The 17,073-nt window shown below is 47.3% G+C and overlaps 1 protein-coding gene across 3 annotated transcripts in view; it reads left to right on the top strand.

The window, feature by feature from the left end:
- The window catches only part of ROBO4 (roundabout guidance receptor 4), a 191,068-nt gene that overhangs the window by 130,238 nt on the left and 43,757 nt on the right, over nucleotides 1–17,073 (top strand). For all 3 annotated transcript variants that reach the window (XM_083163559.1, XM_083163558.1, XM_083163560.1), the window contains exon 13: nucleotides 13,048–13,187. In XM_083163559.1, coding sequence (XP_083019685.1) covers nucleotides 13,048–13,187 — 140 coding nt within the window. The remainder of the gene's footprint in view (nucleotides 1–13,047; nucleotides 13,188–17,073) is intronic.

Consider the following 17,073-nt stretch of genomic DNA (forward strand, 5'->3'; position numbering starts at 1 on the left):
GGGGTTGGTGGTGTCCATGCTGTACATGTTGTAGTACAGGGAAGGGTATGGTGCTGGTTGGGGTTGGTGGTGCCCATGCTGTACGTGTTGTAGTACCAGGGAAGGGAATGGTGCTGGTTGGGGTTGGTGGTGCCCATGCTGTACATGTTGTAGTACCAGGGAAGGGAATGGTACTGGTTGGGGTTAGTGGTGCCCATGCTGTACATGTTGTAGTACAGGGAAGGGAATGGTGCTGGTTAGGGTTGGTGGTGCCCATGCTGTACGTGTTGTAGTACCAGGGAAGGGAATGGTGTTGGTGCTGGTTGGTGGTGCCCATGCTGTACATGTTGTAGTACAGGGAGGGGAATGGTGTTGGCTGGGGTTGGTGGTGGCCATGCTGTACATGTTGTACTACAGGGAAGGGAATGCTGCTGGTTGGGGATGGTGGGGGCCAAGCTGTACGTGTTGTAGTACAGGGAAGGGAATGGTGCTGGTTGGGGTTCGGTGTGACCATGCTGTACATGTTGTAGGACAGGGAAGGGAATGGTGTTGATTGGGGTTGGTGGTGGCCATGCTGTACATGTTGTTGTACCAGGGAAGGGAATGGTGCTTGTTGGGGTTGGTGGTGCCCATGCTGTACGTGTTGTAGTACAGGGGAAGGGAATGGTGCTGGTTGGGGTTGGTGGTGCCCATGCTGTACGTGTTGTAGTACAGGGAAGGGAATGGAGCTGGTTAGGGTTGGTGGTGCCCATGCTGTACGTGTTGTAGTACAGGGGAAGGGAATGGTGCTGGTTGGGGTTGGTGGTGCCCATGCTGTACGTGTTGTAGTACAGGGAAGGGAATGGAGCTGGTTGGGGTTGGTGGTGCCCATGCTGTACGTGTTGTAGTACAGGGGAAGGGAATGGTGCTGGTTGGGGTTGGTGGTGCCCATGCTGTACGTGTTGTAGCATGGGGGAAGGCAATGGAGCTGGTTGGGGTTGGTGGTGCCCATGCTGTACGTGTTGTAGTACAGGGAAGGGAATGGTGTTGGTTGGGGTTGGTGGTGCCCATGCTGTACATGTTGTAGTACAGTGAAGGGAATGGTGCTGGTTGGGGTTGATGGTGCCCATGCTGTACATGTTGTAGTACCAGTTAAGGGAATGGTGCTGGTTGGGGTTGGTGGTGGCCATGCTGTACATGTTGTAGTACAGGGAAGGGAATGGTGCTGGTTGGGGTTGGGTGTGCCCATGCTGTACATGTTGTAGTACAGGGAAGGGAATGGTGCTGGTTGGGGTTGGTGGTGCCCATGCTGTACATTAGGGCGGCGTGAAAAAACTGAAATTGAGAAATTCAAAATCGGCTAGTGTGGGAAAGTTGTGACTTGACCTGAATAAGAAACGTGCAAAAGCTTTTTGATCTGAGTCAACATCTTCTGTTCTGGCAAGAGGCCTGAAATTTCACTTTTTTGGTGAAAATGACAAAAACTGTGAAGATGCTTCAATCTAGTTAAATCTGGTTCATTAATATACTTTAGCTTAGTAAAAGAGAGCACGAGCTTGTCCTATTGCAAAGTGACTGACTTTGGTGAGAGAAAAAATCCCTGATAAATGACCCATTTTCATGGTTTCAATTGTGAATGTGGTGTTTTCTACGGAACGTGTATTTTTTATTTTTTTTTGGGAGAGGATGCTCTGTAATACCCCTTTCAGACATACGCGAAAATCCCGGGTTTTTTCACATGAACGCGCCCAAACCCGGGACTAGTGTATGTCTGAAAGGGTATACCCGGGATTTCACTCCCGGATACTGAGCACCTGCAATTGACCAGGGTTTTTCCCGGTATTTAACCCCTTCCCGACATTTGACGTATATATACGTCATGGCCGGGATGTACTTCCCGACACATGACGTATATATACGTCATGACTTTAAACTGTCACCGCGTCTATAGACGCGGTGACAGTTTAAACATGTCTGCTGTCCCTGACAGCAGACATGTCCCTGCATGCCCAGGGGGGGGCGGCGATGCCTCCCCCCCGTCGGCAATCGCTGTGATTGGCTGTTCAATGTGAACAGCCAGTCGCAGCGTTTTCCTTTGTTACCGGCGAATCAGACGCTCGGTAACACAGGGATCAATCACTGCCGGGTGGGAGGGGGCGTGAGGGGGTCACCGGTGATGACCACACCTCACCCCACCTCACCCCACCTGCCCCCAAGGCTGTGATTGGTCCGTCGGACCGACGGACCAATCACAGCCATGGCGCGTGATTTAAACTAACGGTGACTGCGCTGCAGACGCCATTCCGGTCTGGAATTGCGTGCAGAGTGGTCACCGTGCCAATCTGTCGTGATATACTGACCTGATCCTTGCCTGATACTTACCTGATCACCGCTGGTAGCGTGCTGCCAGCAGCTGGATGCTTCCTGGATCTTGTGACTTCCTGTGTGCTGCTGCTGCAGTGTCATAGAGTCACAGATAGTGAGAGATAGTGACAGAGAGTGATAGAGAGTGCTATATTTTGTGTCTGGTGCCCCCCTTGTGCTGATCAGTATATCTGTGCTGATCAGCAACTTTTTGGGGGTGCAGGAGTTTTTTTATTATATATATATATATATACCTGTCAGTTGCACCAAAGGTTGTGCTGCCTGTGCAACTGACTGCTGCCCCCCCCTGCTGCCCCCCCTTTTGTGCTGATCAGTATAAACTAAGTGATCAGCACCTTTTTTGGGGTCCAGGGTTTTTTTTTTTTATATATATACCCTGTCAGGTTGCACCCACAGTTGTGTGCCTGCTGCCCCTCACTGCTAATCAGTGTTGCATCACTGATCTGCAGTTTTTTTTTTTTGGAGAGTGCAGTGGGGTTTTGTTTTTACACCCACGTTGCTTTTGTGGGTGTCCTGTGGCCGCTGAGCGCTAATCAGTGACATACATCACTGAACAGCATTTTTGGCACAGGGTTGATATAATTTTTTTTCTGCAGTTTTTTTAAATTGTTTTTTTTTTTTGGAGAGTGCTGTGGTTTATTTTTTTTAAATTGTTTTTACACCCACGTTGCTTTTGTGGGTGTCCTGTGGCCGCTGAGCGCTGATCAGTGACGTACATCACTGAACAGCATTTTTGGCACAGGTTTGATATAATTTTTTTTCTGCAGTTTTTTTAAATTGTTTTTTTTTTTTGGAGAGTGCTGTGGTTTATTTTTTTTAAATTGTTTTTACACCCACGTTGCTTTTGTGGGTGTCCTGTGGCCGCTGAGCGCTGATCAGTGACGTACATCACTGAACAGCATTTTTGGCACAGGGTTGATATAATTTTTTTTTTTTTTTTTTATTGGGATCAAATTCCTGTATAAAGAATTTTTTTTTTCTGCACTACATACACACTACACACTACATACCCCCCGTGTTGAAATAAAGTTTGTACCCCCCTACACTATTCACGTGTTGAAACATTACACTTACAGAAACACAAAAATAAAAATGGCATCCCAAATGTCATCCCAAATGTCATCCCAGTCATCCAGAAGAATGTATTCAGCGGAGGAGGCATATGCCATGCTTGCCTCTGACTCTGACACAGCCAGTGATGCAAGCGGGGAATTTGAAGGATTCGTCTTAACCTCATCTTCCTCCTCTAGTGATGAGGGACCCCCTCAAAGACGCCCCCGTAGAGCAGCTGAGACCCCCCCCCCCCAAATGATTGATCCCGTATGGACCCCACCACCAGACAATTTAGAGCCCCAGGTTCCTGAGTTTTTGGCCATCCCAGGAATCCAATTTGATTCAACAGGTCTCAGAGAAATTGACTTTTTTTAATTATTTTTCTCTGATGATTTTATAAATTTAATGGTGGACCAAAGTAATTTATATGCCCAGCAGTTTATTGCTCAAAACCCCACGTCATCATTTGCTAGGTGGACCCCTGTAGATGCAGTAGAGATGATGACGTTTTGGGGTCTGGTGTTACATATGGGCATAGTAAAAAAGCCAGAAATTAGGCAATATTGGAGTACAGATGTTCTGTACAGCACCCCACTTTACCGTATGGCCATGACTCGGACTCGTTTTGAGATAATCCTTACATTTTTACATTACACCGATAATGCACAGTGCCCACCCAGAGATGATCCCACCTTTGACCGGCTATTCAAAGTCAGGCCGGTCATTGATCATTTCAGTGCCAAATTTGCAGAGTTGTACATCCCTGAAAAATTTATTTGTATCGACGAGTCCCTTATACATTTTAAAGGAAGGGTTAAATTCCGCCAGTACCTTCCCAGTAAGAGGGCAAGGTATGGCATAAAAATGTATAAACTGTGTGAAAGCACCTCAGGGTACACCCACAGGTTTAGGGTATATGAAGGGAAGGACACAAGAATTGAACCGCCAGAATGCCCCCCCTCCCTCGTAGGTGTTAGTGGAAAAATTGTCTGGGATTTAGTGCACCCCTTCCTGGATAAAGGTTATCACCTCTATGTGGATAACTTTTACACTAGCATCCCCCTGTTTAAGGCCCTTGGTTCAAGAGGTACAGCAGCTTGCGGTACTGTGCGCAAGAACCAAAGAGGCCTCCCAAAAACGCACATTGCCCAAGTACTGAGAAGGGGTGAAAGCAGGGGAATATGCACCGAAAATATGTTGTTGGTCAAATATAAGGACAAGAGGGATGTCCTTATACTGACAACAATTCACGGAGACAGTACCACCTCCGTCCCTGTACGAGGTACCAGTACCCACACCTCAAAACCGAATTGTATCCTAGATTACAATAAGTACATGGGCGGAGTGGATCTTTCAGATCAGGTACTGAAGCCGTACAGTGCCCTGCGGAAAACAATAATCTGTTACAAGAAGCTGGCCGTGTATATCATCCAGATGGCACTGTATAACGCTTACGTGCTATTCCGTTCTACCAGCACTTTCAAGAGGAAGTCATAAAGGGCCTAATATTTGGGAACCAGCAGGCAGAGGGCCCCAGTACTTCTCGTACTGGCCCCCGTATTGTACCAGGGCAGCATTTTCCTAACGAAATCCCCTCCACTGCAAAAAAGGGCAGGACACAAAAAAGGTGCAAAGTTTGCTATAAAAAGGGAATAAGAAAGGATACTATTTTCCACTGTGAAACTTGCCCCGACAAACCCGGCCTATGTATAAAGGAGTGTTTTAAAATATACCACACATCTATGGATTATTAGGTTCATCATTTCACCGTGCTTCGGGGGTCTTGCTAATGCCACATAGCACCCACCATTCATTCCACCAGAATCTGTGCTGCAAAATCCAAAAATCACTCCTTCCCTTCTGAGTCCTGCCATGCACCCAACTGGTATTTTTTGGTCACATATGAGGCATTGCCATACTCGGGAGAAATTGGGGCACAGATTTTGGGGTGCTTTTTCTCCTTCATACCTTATGAAAATGAAAAATTTTGAGCCAGAACTGCATTTTTGTGTAAAAAAATGTAATTTTTCATTTGCACAGCCCAGTTGTATCAAAATTGGTGAAACCCCTGGGGGTTTGAAATGTACACTATACCCCTAGATGAATTCCCTGAGGGGTGTAGTTTGCAAAATGGGGTCACTTGGTGGGGGGGTTCCACTGTATTGGTGCTTTGGGGGTCTTGCTAATGCGACATAGCACCCACCAACATTCCACCAGAATCTGTGCTGCAAAATCCAAATATCACTCCTTCCCTTCTGAGTCCTGCCATTTTTTGGTCACACATGAGGCATTGCCGTACTCGGGAGAAATTGGGGCACAGATTTTGGGGTGCTTTGTCTCCTTCATTCCTTGTGAAAATGAAAAATTTTGAGCCAGAACTGCATTTTTGTGTAAAAAATTAAATTTTTCATTTTCACTGCCCAGTTGTACCACAATTGGTGAAACCCCTGGGGGTTTGAAATGTACACTATACCCCTAGTTGAATTCCCTGAGGGGTGTAGTTTGCAAAATGGGGTCACTTGTGGGGGGGGTTCCACTGTATTGGTGCTTCGGGGGTCTTGCTAATGCTACATAGCACCCACCAACATTCCACCAGAATCTGTGCTGCAAAATCCAAATATCACTCCTTCCCTTCTGAGTCCTGCCATGTACCCAAATGGTATTTTTTGGTCACATGTGAGGCATTGCCATACTCGGGAGAAATTGGGGCACAGATTTTGGGGTGCTTTGTCTCCTTCATTCCTTGTGAAAATGAAAAATTTTGAGCCAGAACTGCATTTTTGTGTAAAAAATTTAATTTTTCATTTGCACAGCCCAGTTGTACCACAATTGGTGAAACCCCTGGGGGTTTGAAATGTACACTATACCCCTAGTTGAATTCCCTGAGGGGTGTAGTTTGCAAAATGGGGTCACTTGTGGGGGGGTTCCACTGTATTGGTGCTTCGGGGGTCTTGCTAATGCGACATAGCACCCACCAACATTCCACCAGAATCTGTGCTGCAAAATCCAAATATCACTCCTTCCCTTCTGAGTCCTGCCATGCACCCAAATGGTATTTTTTGGTCACATGTGAGGCATTGCCGTACTCGGGAGAAATTGGGGCACAGATTTTGGGGTGCTTTGTCTCCTTCATTCCTTGTGAAAATGAAACATTTTGAGCCAGAACTGCATTTTTGTGTAAAAAATGTAATTTTTCATTTTCACTGCCCAGTTGTACCACAATTGGTGAAACCCCTGGGGGTTTGAAATGTACACTATAGCCCTAGATGAATTCCCTGAGGGGTGTAGTTTGCAAAATGGGGTCACTTGTGGGGGGGTTCCACTGTATTGGTGCTTCGGGGGTCTTGCTAATGCGACATAGCACCCACCAACATTCCACCAGAATCTGTGCTGCAAAATCCAAATATCACTCCTTCCCTTCTGAGTCCTGCCATGCACCCAAATGGTATTTTTTGGTCACATTTGAGGCATTGCCGTACTCGGGAGAAATTGGGGCACAGATTTTGGGGTGCTTTGTCTCCTTCATTCCTTGTGAAAATGAAAAATTTTGAGCCAGAACTGCATTTTTATGTAAAAAATTTAATTTTTCATTTTCACTGCCCAGTTGTACCACAATTGGTGAAACCCCTGGGGGTTTGAAATGTACACTATACCCCTAGTTGAATTCCCTGAGGGGTGTAGTTTGCAAAATGGGGTCACTTGTGGGGGGGTTCCACTGTATTGGTGCTTCGGGGGTCTTGCTAATGCGACATAGCACCCACCAACATTCCACCAGAATCTGTGCTGCAAAATCCAAATATCACTCCTTCCCTTCTGAGTCCTGCCATGCACCCAAATGGTATTTTTTGGTCACATGTGAGGCATTGCCGTACTCGGGAGAAATTGGGGCACAGATTTTGGGGTGCTTTGTCTCCTTCATTCCTTGTGAAAATGAAAAATTTTGAGCCAGAACTGCATTTTTGTGTAAAAAATTTAATTTTTTATTTTCACAGCCCAGTTGTACCACAATTGGTGAAACCCCTGGGGGTTTGAAATGTACACTATACCCCTAGATGAATTCCCTGAGGGGTGTAGTTTGCAAAATGGGGTCAATTGTGGGGGGGTTCCTAACTTTTAGCATCTTATGGTGCCTAGAAACCTACATGGTGCCTAAAAAATAATCTCATAAAAAGGAGGCTCCAAAATCAAGTAGGTGCTCCTTCTATTATGAAGCCTGTGGTTTGGTCAACGTGCACACTAGGGCCACATATAGGATATTTATGAAAACAAAAGAATTGGGGGAATCAATTTTTAGTCACATTTCCCTAGTAAAATCGACTGTGTTCCTTAGAAAAATGTATTAAAATTGAAAATCTGCAAAAAAAATGAAATTTTGAAATTTCACCTACACTTTGTTTTAATTCCTGTGAAACACCTAAAGGGTTAACAAACTTCCAAAATGCTGTTTTGAATACTGTGAGGGGTGCAGTTTTTGAAATGGCATCATTTATGGGGGTGTCTCACATACAAGTCCCTCAAAGTCACATCAGAACTGAACTTGTCCCTAAAAAAATCAGTGTTTGAAATTTTCTTGAAAATTTGAGAATTTGCTATTCATATTTTAAGCCTCCTAGTGTCCAAAAAAATTAAAAGGAGGTTGAAATAATGATGGAAACATAAAGTAGACATATGGTCTATGTTAGTTATTAACTATTTTGAGTGGTATGATTATTTGTCTCACAAGCAGAAAATTTTACATTTTGAAAATTGCTAAATTTTCCATTTTTTTACGACATTTTCGTATTTTTCACAAAAAAACACAGACTGTATCGACCCAAATTTACCACTAACTTGAAGTACAATGTGTCACGAGAAAACAATCTCAAAATCACTGGGATAAGTAAAAGCAAAAAAAAGTTATCCCCACTTAAGTGATACATGTCAGATTTGAAAAAAAGGGCTCTGTCAGGAAGGCAAAAACAGGCTGCGGCGGGAAGGGGTTAACTCCCGGGTATAATACCCGGCTTATGTCTGAATGGGTTTACCCGGGTTTTTCAGTTTTAAACATGTGATGTTGCTTTTTTTTTGCTGCTGGGGCGTGTCCCATTTGAATGATGAAACACTGAAATGCTTGAAAAGCCTGGCTTATGTGTGAAAGGGGTATACCGGGTTTTTCCCGGATTTGAGGTGTAGTGTGAAAGGGGGTCTGTTACTAAAATCCTGGGAGTGACCTGGGTTGAAAATTCCGGGTAAACCCGGCCAAAATCCCGGGTAGTATGTCTAAAAGGGGTATAATTGATGTGATCAAGAAAAGAAACTTGGTGAAAAAAAACCCGGGTAAATCCCTTTTGTTTGCCTTTAATAGAATAGTGCACCTAGTGTATGTGTCTTCTAATGTCCAACAAACTCTTTACTGAATGCTCCAGTAAGTTCAGTAACAATGCATTACACTCTGTTCTTTTGGTGCAGGATTTAAAACACTTCTGTTTGTCTTTACTTGTGGCAGTCTGAAACACTGTTTGCATCCCCTATGCTGGGAACATAAAAGGGCTGCATTATGGCATATAGTTATGCCAAAGATAAGCCAATATATTAACAGTTAAATACAGTACGTTGAAGTGTATTATGATGTACTGTAATAAACAAATACATCTAATGTTTAGTGATATTTATAATGATACATTAAACAGTTTACACTGTTACTTGTAATACTTATTGTAACAGTTACTGTTTTTCAATAACAGACTGCAACAGTTATTTCTTATTAGCAAGATCTGATATCCAGACACTCTTATTGATAAGACACAATGGGACAGATGTATGAAAGATCATTATGGGGGAGAAGGGGTATCAGCGCACGTTAGGTGCACTGATGCTGCTTCTCCCCCATGTATGATGGAGCCAGCGTGCGGTAAAGGACAGGGGTGCTATGCGCCCCTGTCCATATCGGTGCTGCTATCTAAATGATAACAGGCCGAATGTATGAACGGTCAGCATCATTACTAGTGAAAAGTTAATGAGGCTTTTCTGTGAACTGTTGTATCACTGCCTTTTGGCCCTTATTCAAACCTGATCGCAGTAAAAATGTGTTCTCAAAATGGGCAAAACAATGCTGCACTGCAGGTGGGGCAGATGTAACATGTGCAGAGAGAGTTACATTTGTGTGAGTTTTTTGTTTCTGTGCAAGGTAAATTCTGGCTGCTTTATTTTTACACTGCAATTTAGATTTCAGTATCAACACACCCCACCCATATCTAACTCACTGCACATGTTACATCTGCCCCCCCTGCAGTGCAGCATTTTTTTGCCCATTTTGAGAATAAATTTTTACTGCGATCAGGTTTGAATAAGGGCCAAAAGGCAGTGATACAACAGTTCACAGAAAAGCCTCATTAACTTTTCACTAGTAATGATGCTGACCGTTCATACATTCGGCCTGTTATCATTTAGATAGCAGCACCGATATGGACAGGGGCGCATAGCACCCCTGTCCTTTACCGCACGCTGGCTCCATCATACATGGGGGAGAAGCAGCATCAGTGCACCTAACGTGCGCTGATACCCCTTCTCCCCCATAATGATCTTTCATACATCTGTCCCATTGTGTCTTATCAATAAGAGTGTTTGGATATCAGATCTTGCTAATAAGAAATAACTGTTGCAGTCTGTTATTGAAAAACAGTAACTGTTACAATAAGTATTACAAGTAACAGTGTAAACTGTTTAATGTATCATTATAAATATCACTAAACATTAGATGTATTTGTTTATTACAGTACATCATAATACACTTCAACGTACTGTATTTAACTGTTAATATATTGGCTTATCTTTGGCATAACTATATGCCATAATGCAGCCCTTTTATGTTTTATGGTGCAGGTTAATGTTGGGGGTGCCCATGCTGTACATGTTGTAGTACAGGGAAGGGAATGGTGCTGGTTGGGGTTGGTGGTGCCCATGCTGTACATGTTGTAGTACAGGGAAGGGAATGGTGCTGGTTGGGGATGGTGGTGCCCATGCTGTATGTGTTGTAGTACCAGGGAAGGGAATGGTGCTGGTTGGGGTTGTTGGTGCCCATGCTGTACATGTTGTAGTACAGGGAAGGGAATGGTGCTGGTTGGGGTTGTTGGTGCCCATGCTGTACATGTTGTAGTACAGGGAAGGGAATGGTGCTGGTTGGGGTTGGTGGTGGCCATGCTGTACATGTTGTAGTACCAGTAAAGGGAATGGTGCTGGTTGGGGTTGCCCATGCTGTACGTGTTGTAGTATAGGGGAAGAGAATGGTTCTGGTTGGGGTTGATGGTGGCCATGCTGTACATGTTGTAGTACAGGGAAGGGAATGGTGCTGGTTGGGGTTGCCCATGCTGTACGTGTTGTAGTATAGGGGAAGAGAATGGTTCTGGTTGGGGTTGATGGTGGCCATGCTGTACATGTTGTAGTACAGGGAAGGGAATGGTGCTGGTTGGGGTTGTTGGTGCCCATGCTGTACATGTTGTAGTACAGGGAAGGGAATGGTGCTGGTTGGGGTTGGTGGTGGCCATGCTGTACATGTTGTAGTACCAGTGAAGGGAATGGTGCTGGTTGGGGTTGCCCATGCTGTACGTGTTGTAGTATAGGGGAAGAGAATGGTTCTGGTTGGGGTTGATGGTGGCCATGCTGTACATGTTGTAGTACAGGAAAGGGAATGGTTCTGGTTGGGGTTGGTGGTGGCTATGCTGTACATGTTGTAGTACAGAAAGAGAATGATGCTGGTTTGGGGTTGGTGGTGACCATGCTGTACATGTTGTAGTACCAGGGAAGGGAATGGTGTTGGGGTTGGTGGTGACCATGCTGCTCGTGTTGTAGTACAGGGAAGGGAATGGTGCTGGTTGGGGTTGGGTGTGCCCATGCTGTACGTGTTGTAGTACCAGGGAAGGGAATGGTTCTGGTTGGGGTTGCCCATGCTGTGCATGTTGTAGTACAGGGAAGGGAATGGTGCTGGTTGGGGCTGGGTGTTCCCATGCTGTACGTGTTGTAGTACCAGGGAAGGGAATGGTGCTGGTTGGGGTTGGGTGTGACCATGCTGTACATGTTGTAGTACAGGGAAGGGAATGGTGTTGGTTAATGTTGGGGGTGCCCATGCTGTACATGTTGTAGGACAGGGAAGGGAATGGTGCTGGTCGGGGTTGGGTGTGACCATGCTGTATGTGTTGTAGTACAGGGAAGGGAATGGTTTTGGTTAATTTTGGGGGTGCCCATGCTGTACATGTTGTAGGACAGGGAAGGGAATGGTGCTGGTTGGGGCTGGGTGTGACCATGCTGTATGTGTTGTAGTACAGGGAAGGGAATGGTGTTGGTTAATGTTGGGGGTGCCCATGCTGTACATGTTGTAGGACAGGGAAGGGAATGGTGCTGGTTGGGGTTGGGTGTGACCATGCTGTACATGTTGTAGTACAGGGAAGGGAATGGTGTTGGTTAATGTTGGGTGTGACCATGCTGTACATGTTGTAGTACAGGGAAGGGAATGGTGCTGGTTGGGGTTGGGGGTGCCCATGCTGTACATGTTGTGGTACGGGGAAGGGAATGGTACTAATTGGGGTTGGGGGTGCCCATGCTGTACGTGTTGTAGTACAGGGAAGGGAATGGTGCTGGTTGGGGTTGGGTGTGACCATGCTGTACATGTTGTAGTACAGGGAAGGGAATGGTGTTGGTTAATGTTGGGGGTGCCCATGCTGTACATGTTGTAGGACAGGGAAGGGAATGGTGCTGGTTGGGGTTGGGTGTGACCATGCTGTACGTGTTGTAGTACAGGGAAGGAAATGGTGTTGGTTAATGTTGGGTGTGCCCATGCTGTACGTGTTGTAGTACAGGGAAGGGAATGGCGCTGGTTCGGGTTGGTGGTGCCCATGCTGTACGTGTTGTAGTATAGGAAAGGGAATGGTGCAGGTTCGGGTTGGGGGTGCCCATGCTGTACGTGTTGTAGCACAGGGAAGGGAATGGTGCAGGTTCGGGTTGGTGGTGCCCATGCTGTACATGTTGTAGTACAGGGAAGGGAATGGTGCTGGTTGGGGTTGGTGGTGTGACCATGCTGTACATGTTGTAGTACCAGGGAAGGGAATGGTGCTGGTTGGGGTTGGTGGTGCCCATGCTATACATGTTGTGGTACGGGGAAGGGAATGGTGCTGGTTCGGGTTGGGGGTGCCCATACTGTACGTGTTGTAGTACAGGGAAGGGAATGGTGTTGGTTAATGTTGGGGGTGCCCATGCTGTACATGTTGTGGTATGGGGAAGGGAATGGTGCTGGTTCGGGTTGGGTGTGACCATGCTGTACGTGTTGTAGTACAGGGAAGGGAATGGTTCTGGTTGGGGCTGGGTTTTCCCATGCTGTACGTGTTGTAGTACAGGGAAGGGAATGGTACTGGTTGGGGTTGGTGGTGCCCATGCTGTACGTGTTGTAGTACAGGGAAGGGAATGGTGTTGGTTAATGTTGGGGGTGCCAGTGTCCTGAAGGCTACATGTAAACATTATCTGTTCCTCTGTGTAAATCAGAGATGAATGGACGTACATTGGAGATATGCGGCGCTTTTAGGATCTCCTTTTAAGTATAAAATGACTAATTACATTGCACAATATGCAGACACCCTGTAGTGAACCCCTAGTTCAGATGATTATGATGATTTATTCCCACAGGATGGACACAAGTGACTCCCCGTGGCTTTCCAACACCTGGAAATCGGCATCCTGTTCTAGAAACTACAGCAGCACAACCAGCATGAACAGCCAGTTACTGTGGATGGAGAACAAGGACACCGCCGACTTCCACAAATCCAGTATGTTCCCAATGGCACTACACTAGTAGGGGGAAATGTTCTATTGAAGATGGGATGCAACCAATCAGATTCTATCTATTAAATAAGATGAAGAATCCGATTGGTTGCTATGGGCAACAAAGATCTGAAGATAAATCTGCGTGTGTATGGCCACCATAAGTCCTGTCAGTGCGTGGTGTAGTCATTGCTGGGCCTGAGGAGGAGGAGCCTAAATAATGTCAGTGTGTAGTGTAGTCATAGCTGGGTCTGAGGAGGAGGAGCCTAAGTCCTGTCAGTGTGTGGTGTAGTCATTGCTGGGTCTGAGGAGGAGGAGTCTAAGTCCTGTCAGTTTGTAGTGTATTCATTGCTGGGCCTGTGGAGGAGCCTAAGTCCTTTCAGTGTGTGGTGTAGTCATTACTGCGCCTGAGAAGGAGGAGCCTAAGTCCTGTCAGTGTGTAGTGTAGTCATTGCTGCACCTGAGGAGGAGGAGCATAAGTTCTGTCAGTGTGTAGTGTAAACATTGCTGCGCCTGAGGAGGAGGAGCCTAAGTTCTGTCAGTGTGTAGTCATTGCTGCGCCTGAGGAGGAGGAGCATAAGTGCTGTCAGTGTGTAGTGTAGTCGTTGCTGCGCCTGAGGAGGAGGAGCATAAGTGCTGTCAGTGTGTAGTGTAGTCATTGCTGCGCCTGAGGAGGAGGAGCATAAGTCCTGTCAGTGTGTAGTGTAGTCATTGCTGCGCCTGAGGAGAAGGAGCATAAGTTCTGTCAGTTTGTAGTGTAGTCATTGCTGCGCCTGAGGAGGAGGAGCATAAGTGCTGTCAGTGTGTAGTGTAGTCATTGCTGCGCCTGAGGAGGAGGAGCATAAGTGCTGTCAGTGTGTAGTGTAGTCATTGCTGCACCTGAGGAGGAGGAGCATAAGTGCTGTCAGTGTGTGGTGTAGTCATTGCTGCGTCTGAGGAGGAGGAGCATAAGTCCTGTCAGTGTGTGGTGTAGTCATTGCTGCGTCTGAGGAGGAGGAGCATAAGTCCTGTCAGTGTGTGGTGTAGTCATTGCTGGGCCTGAGGAGGAGCCTAAGTCCTGTCAGTGTGTAGTGTAGTCATTGCTGGGCCTGAGGAGGAGGAGCCTAAGTTCTGTCAGTGTGGAGTGTAGTCATTGGTGGGCCTGAGGAGGAGGAGCCTAAGTTCTGTCAGTGCGTAGTGTAGTCATTGCTGCGCCTGAGGAGGAGGAGCATAAGTGCTGTCAGTGTGTAGTGTAGTCATTGCTGCGCCTGAGGAGGAGGAGCATAAGTGCTGTCAGTGTGTGGTGTAGTCATTGCTGCGTCTGAGGAGGAGTAGCATAAGTCCTGTCAGTGTGTAGTGTAGTCATTGCTGCGCCTGAGGAGGAGGAGCCTAAGTCCTGTCAGTGTGTAGTGTAGTCATTGCTGCGCCTGAGGAGGAGGAGCCTAAGTCCTGTCAGTGTGTAGTGTAGTCATTGCTGGGCCTGAGGAGGAGGAGCCTAAGTTCTGTCAGTGTGTAGTGTAGTCATTGGTGGGCCTGAGGAGGAGGAGCCTAAGTTCTGTCAGTGTGTAGTGTAGTCATTGCTGCGCCTGAGGAGGAGGAGCATAAGTGCTGTCAGTGTGTAGTGTAGTCATTGCTGCGCCTGAGGAGGAGGAGCATAAGTGCTGTCAGTGTGTGGTGTAGTCATTGCTGCGTCTGAGGAGGAGTAGCATAAGTCCTGTCAGTGTGTAGTGTAGTCATTGCTGCGCCTGAGGAGGAGGAGCCTAAGTCCTGTCAGTGTGTAGTGTAGTCATTGCTGGGCCTGAGGAGGAGGAGCCTAAGTCCTGTCAGTGTGTAGTGTAGTCATTGCTGGGCCTGAGGAGGAGGAGCCTAAGTCCTGTCAGTGTGTAGTGTAGTCATTGCTGGGCCCTAGGAGGAGGAGCCTAAGTCCTGTCAGTGTGTAGTGTAGTCATTGCTGCGCCTGAGGAGGAGGAGCATAAGTGCTGTCAGTGTGTGGTGTAGTCATTGCTGCGCCTGAGGAGGAGGAGCATAAGTGCTGTCAGTGTGTGGTGTAGTCATTGCTGCGTCTGAGGAGGAGGAGCATAAGTCCTGTCAGTGTGTAGTGTAGTCATTGCTGCGCCTGAGGAGGAGGAGCCTAAGTCCTGTCAGTGTGTAGTGTAGTCATTGCTGCGCCTGAGGAGGAGAAGCATAAGTGCTGTCAGTGTGTGGTGTAGTCATTGCTGCGCCTGAGGAGGAGGAGCATAAGTGCTGTCAGTGTGTGGTGTAGTCATTGCTGCGTCTGAGGAGGAGGAGCATAAGTCCTGTCAGTGTGTGGTGTAGTCATTGCTGCGTCTGAGGAGGAGGAGCATAAGTCCTGTCAGTGTGTGGTGTAGTCATTGCTGGGCCTGAGGAGGAGGAGCATAAGTTCTGTCAGTGTGTAGTGTAGTCATTGCTGCGCCTGAGGAGGAGGAGCCTAAGTACTGTCAGTGTGTAGTGTAGTCATTGCTGCGCCTGAGGAGGAGGAGCCTAAGTCCTGTCAGTGTGTAGTGTAGTCATTGCTGGGCCTGAGGAGGAGGAGCCTAAGTCCTGTCAGTGTGTAGTGTAGTGTAGTCATTGCTGGGCCTGAGGAGGAGGAGCCTAAGTCCTGTCAGTGTGTAGTGTAGTCATTGCTGCGCCTGAGGAGGAGGAGCATAAGTCCTGTCATTGTGTAGTGTAGTCATTGCTGCGCCTGAGGAGGAGGAGCCTAAGTCCTGTCAGTGTGTAGTGTAGTCATTGCTGCGCCTGAGGAGGAGGAGCATAAGTGCTGTCAGTGTGTAGTGTAGTCATTGCTGCGCCTGAGGAGGAGGAGCATAAGTGCTGTCAGTGTGTGGTGTAGTCATTGCTGCGTCTGAGGAGGAGGAGCATAAGTCCTGTCAGTGTGTAGTGTAGTCATTGCTGCGCCTGAGGAGGAGGAGCCTAAGTCCTGTCAGTGTGTAGTGTAGTCATTGCTGCGTCTGAGGAGGAGGAGCATAAGTCCTGTCAGTGTGTAGTGTAGTCATTGCTGCGCCTGAGGAGGAGGAGCATAAGTGCTGTCAGTGTGTAGTGTAGTCATTGCTGCGCCTGAGGAGGAGGAGCATAAGTGCTGTCAGTGTGTAGTGTAGTCATTGCTGCGCCTGAGGAGGAGGAGCATAAGTGCTGTCAGTGTGTGGTGTAGTCATTGCTGCGCCTGAGGAGGAGGAGCATAAGTGCTGTCAGTGTGTAGTGTAGTCATTGCTGCACCTGAGGAGGAGGAGCATAAGTGCTGTCAGTGTGTAGTGTAGTCATTGCTGCGCCTGAGGAGGAGGAGCATAAGTGCTGTCAGTGTGTGGTGTAGTCATTGCTGCGTCTGAGGAGGAGGAGCATAAGTGCTGTCAGTGTGTAGTGTAGTCATTGCTGCGCCTGAGGAGGAGGAGCCTAAGTCCTGTCAGTGTGTAGTGTAGTCATTGCTGCGCCTGAGGAGGAGAAGCATAAGTGCTGTCAGTGTGTGGTGTAGTCATTGCTGCGCCTGGGGAGGAGGAGCATAAGTGCTGTCAGTGTGTGGTGTAGTCATTGCTGCGTCTGAGGAGGAGGAGCATAAGTCCTGTCAGTGTGTGGTGTAATCATTGCTGGGCCTGAGGAGGAGGAGCCTAAGTCCTGTCAGTGTGTAGTGTAGTCATTGCTGGGCCTGAGGAGGAGGAGCCTAAGTCCTGTCAGTGTGTAGTGTAGTCATTGCTGCGCCTGAGGAGGAGGAGCATAAGTTCTGTCAGTGTGTAGTGTAGTCATTGCTGCGCCTGAGGAGGAGGAGCCTAAGTCCTGTCAGTGTGTAGTGTAGTCATTGCTGCGCCTGAGGAGGAGGAGCATAAGTGCTGTCAGTGTGTAGTGTAGTCATTGCTGCGCCTGAGGAGGAGGAGCATAAGTGCTGTCAGTGTGTAGTGTAGT

The sequence above is a fragment of the Crinia signifera genome, chromosome 19, assembly GCF_055691185.1.
Source record: "Crinia signifera chromosome 19, ASM5569118v1, whole genome shotgun sequence".
Classification (NCBI taxonomy): Eukaryota; Metazoa; Chordata; class Amphibia; order Anura; family Myobatrachidae; genus Crinia; species Crinia signifera.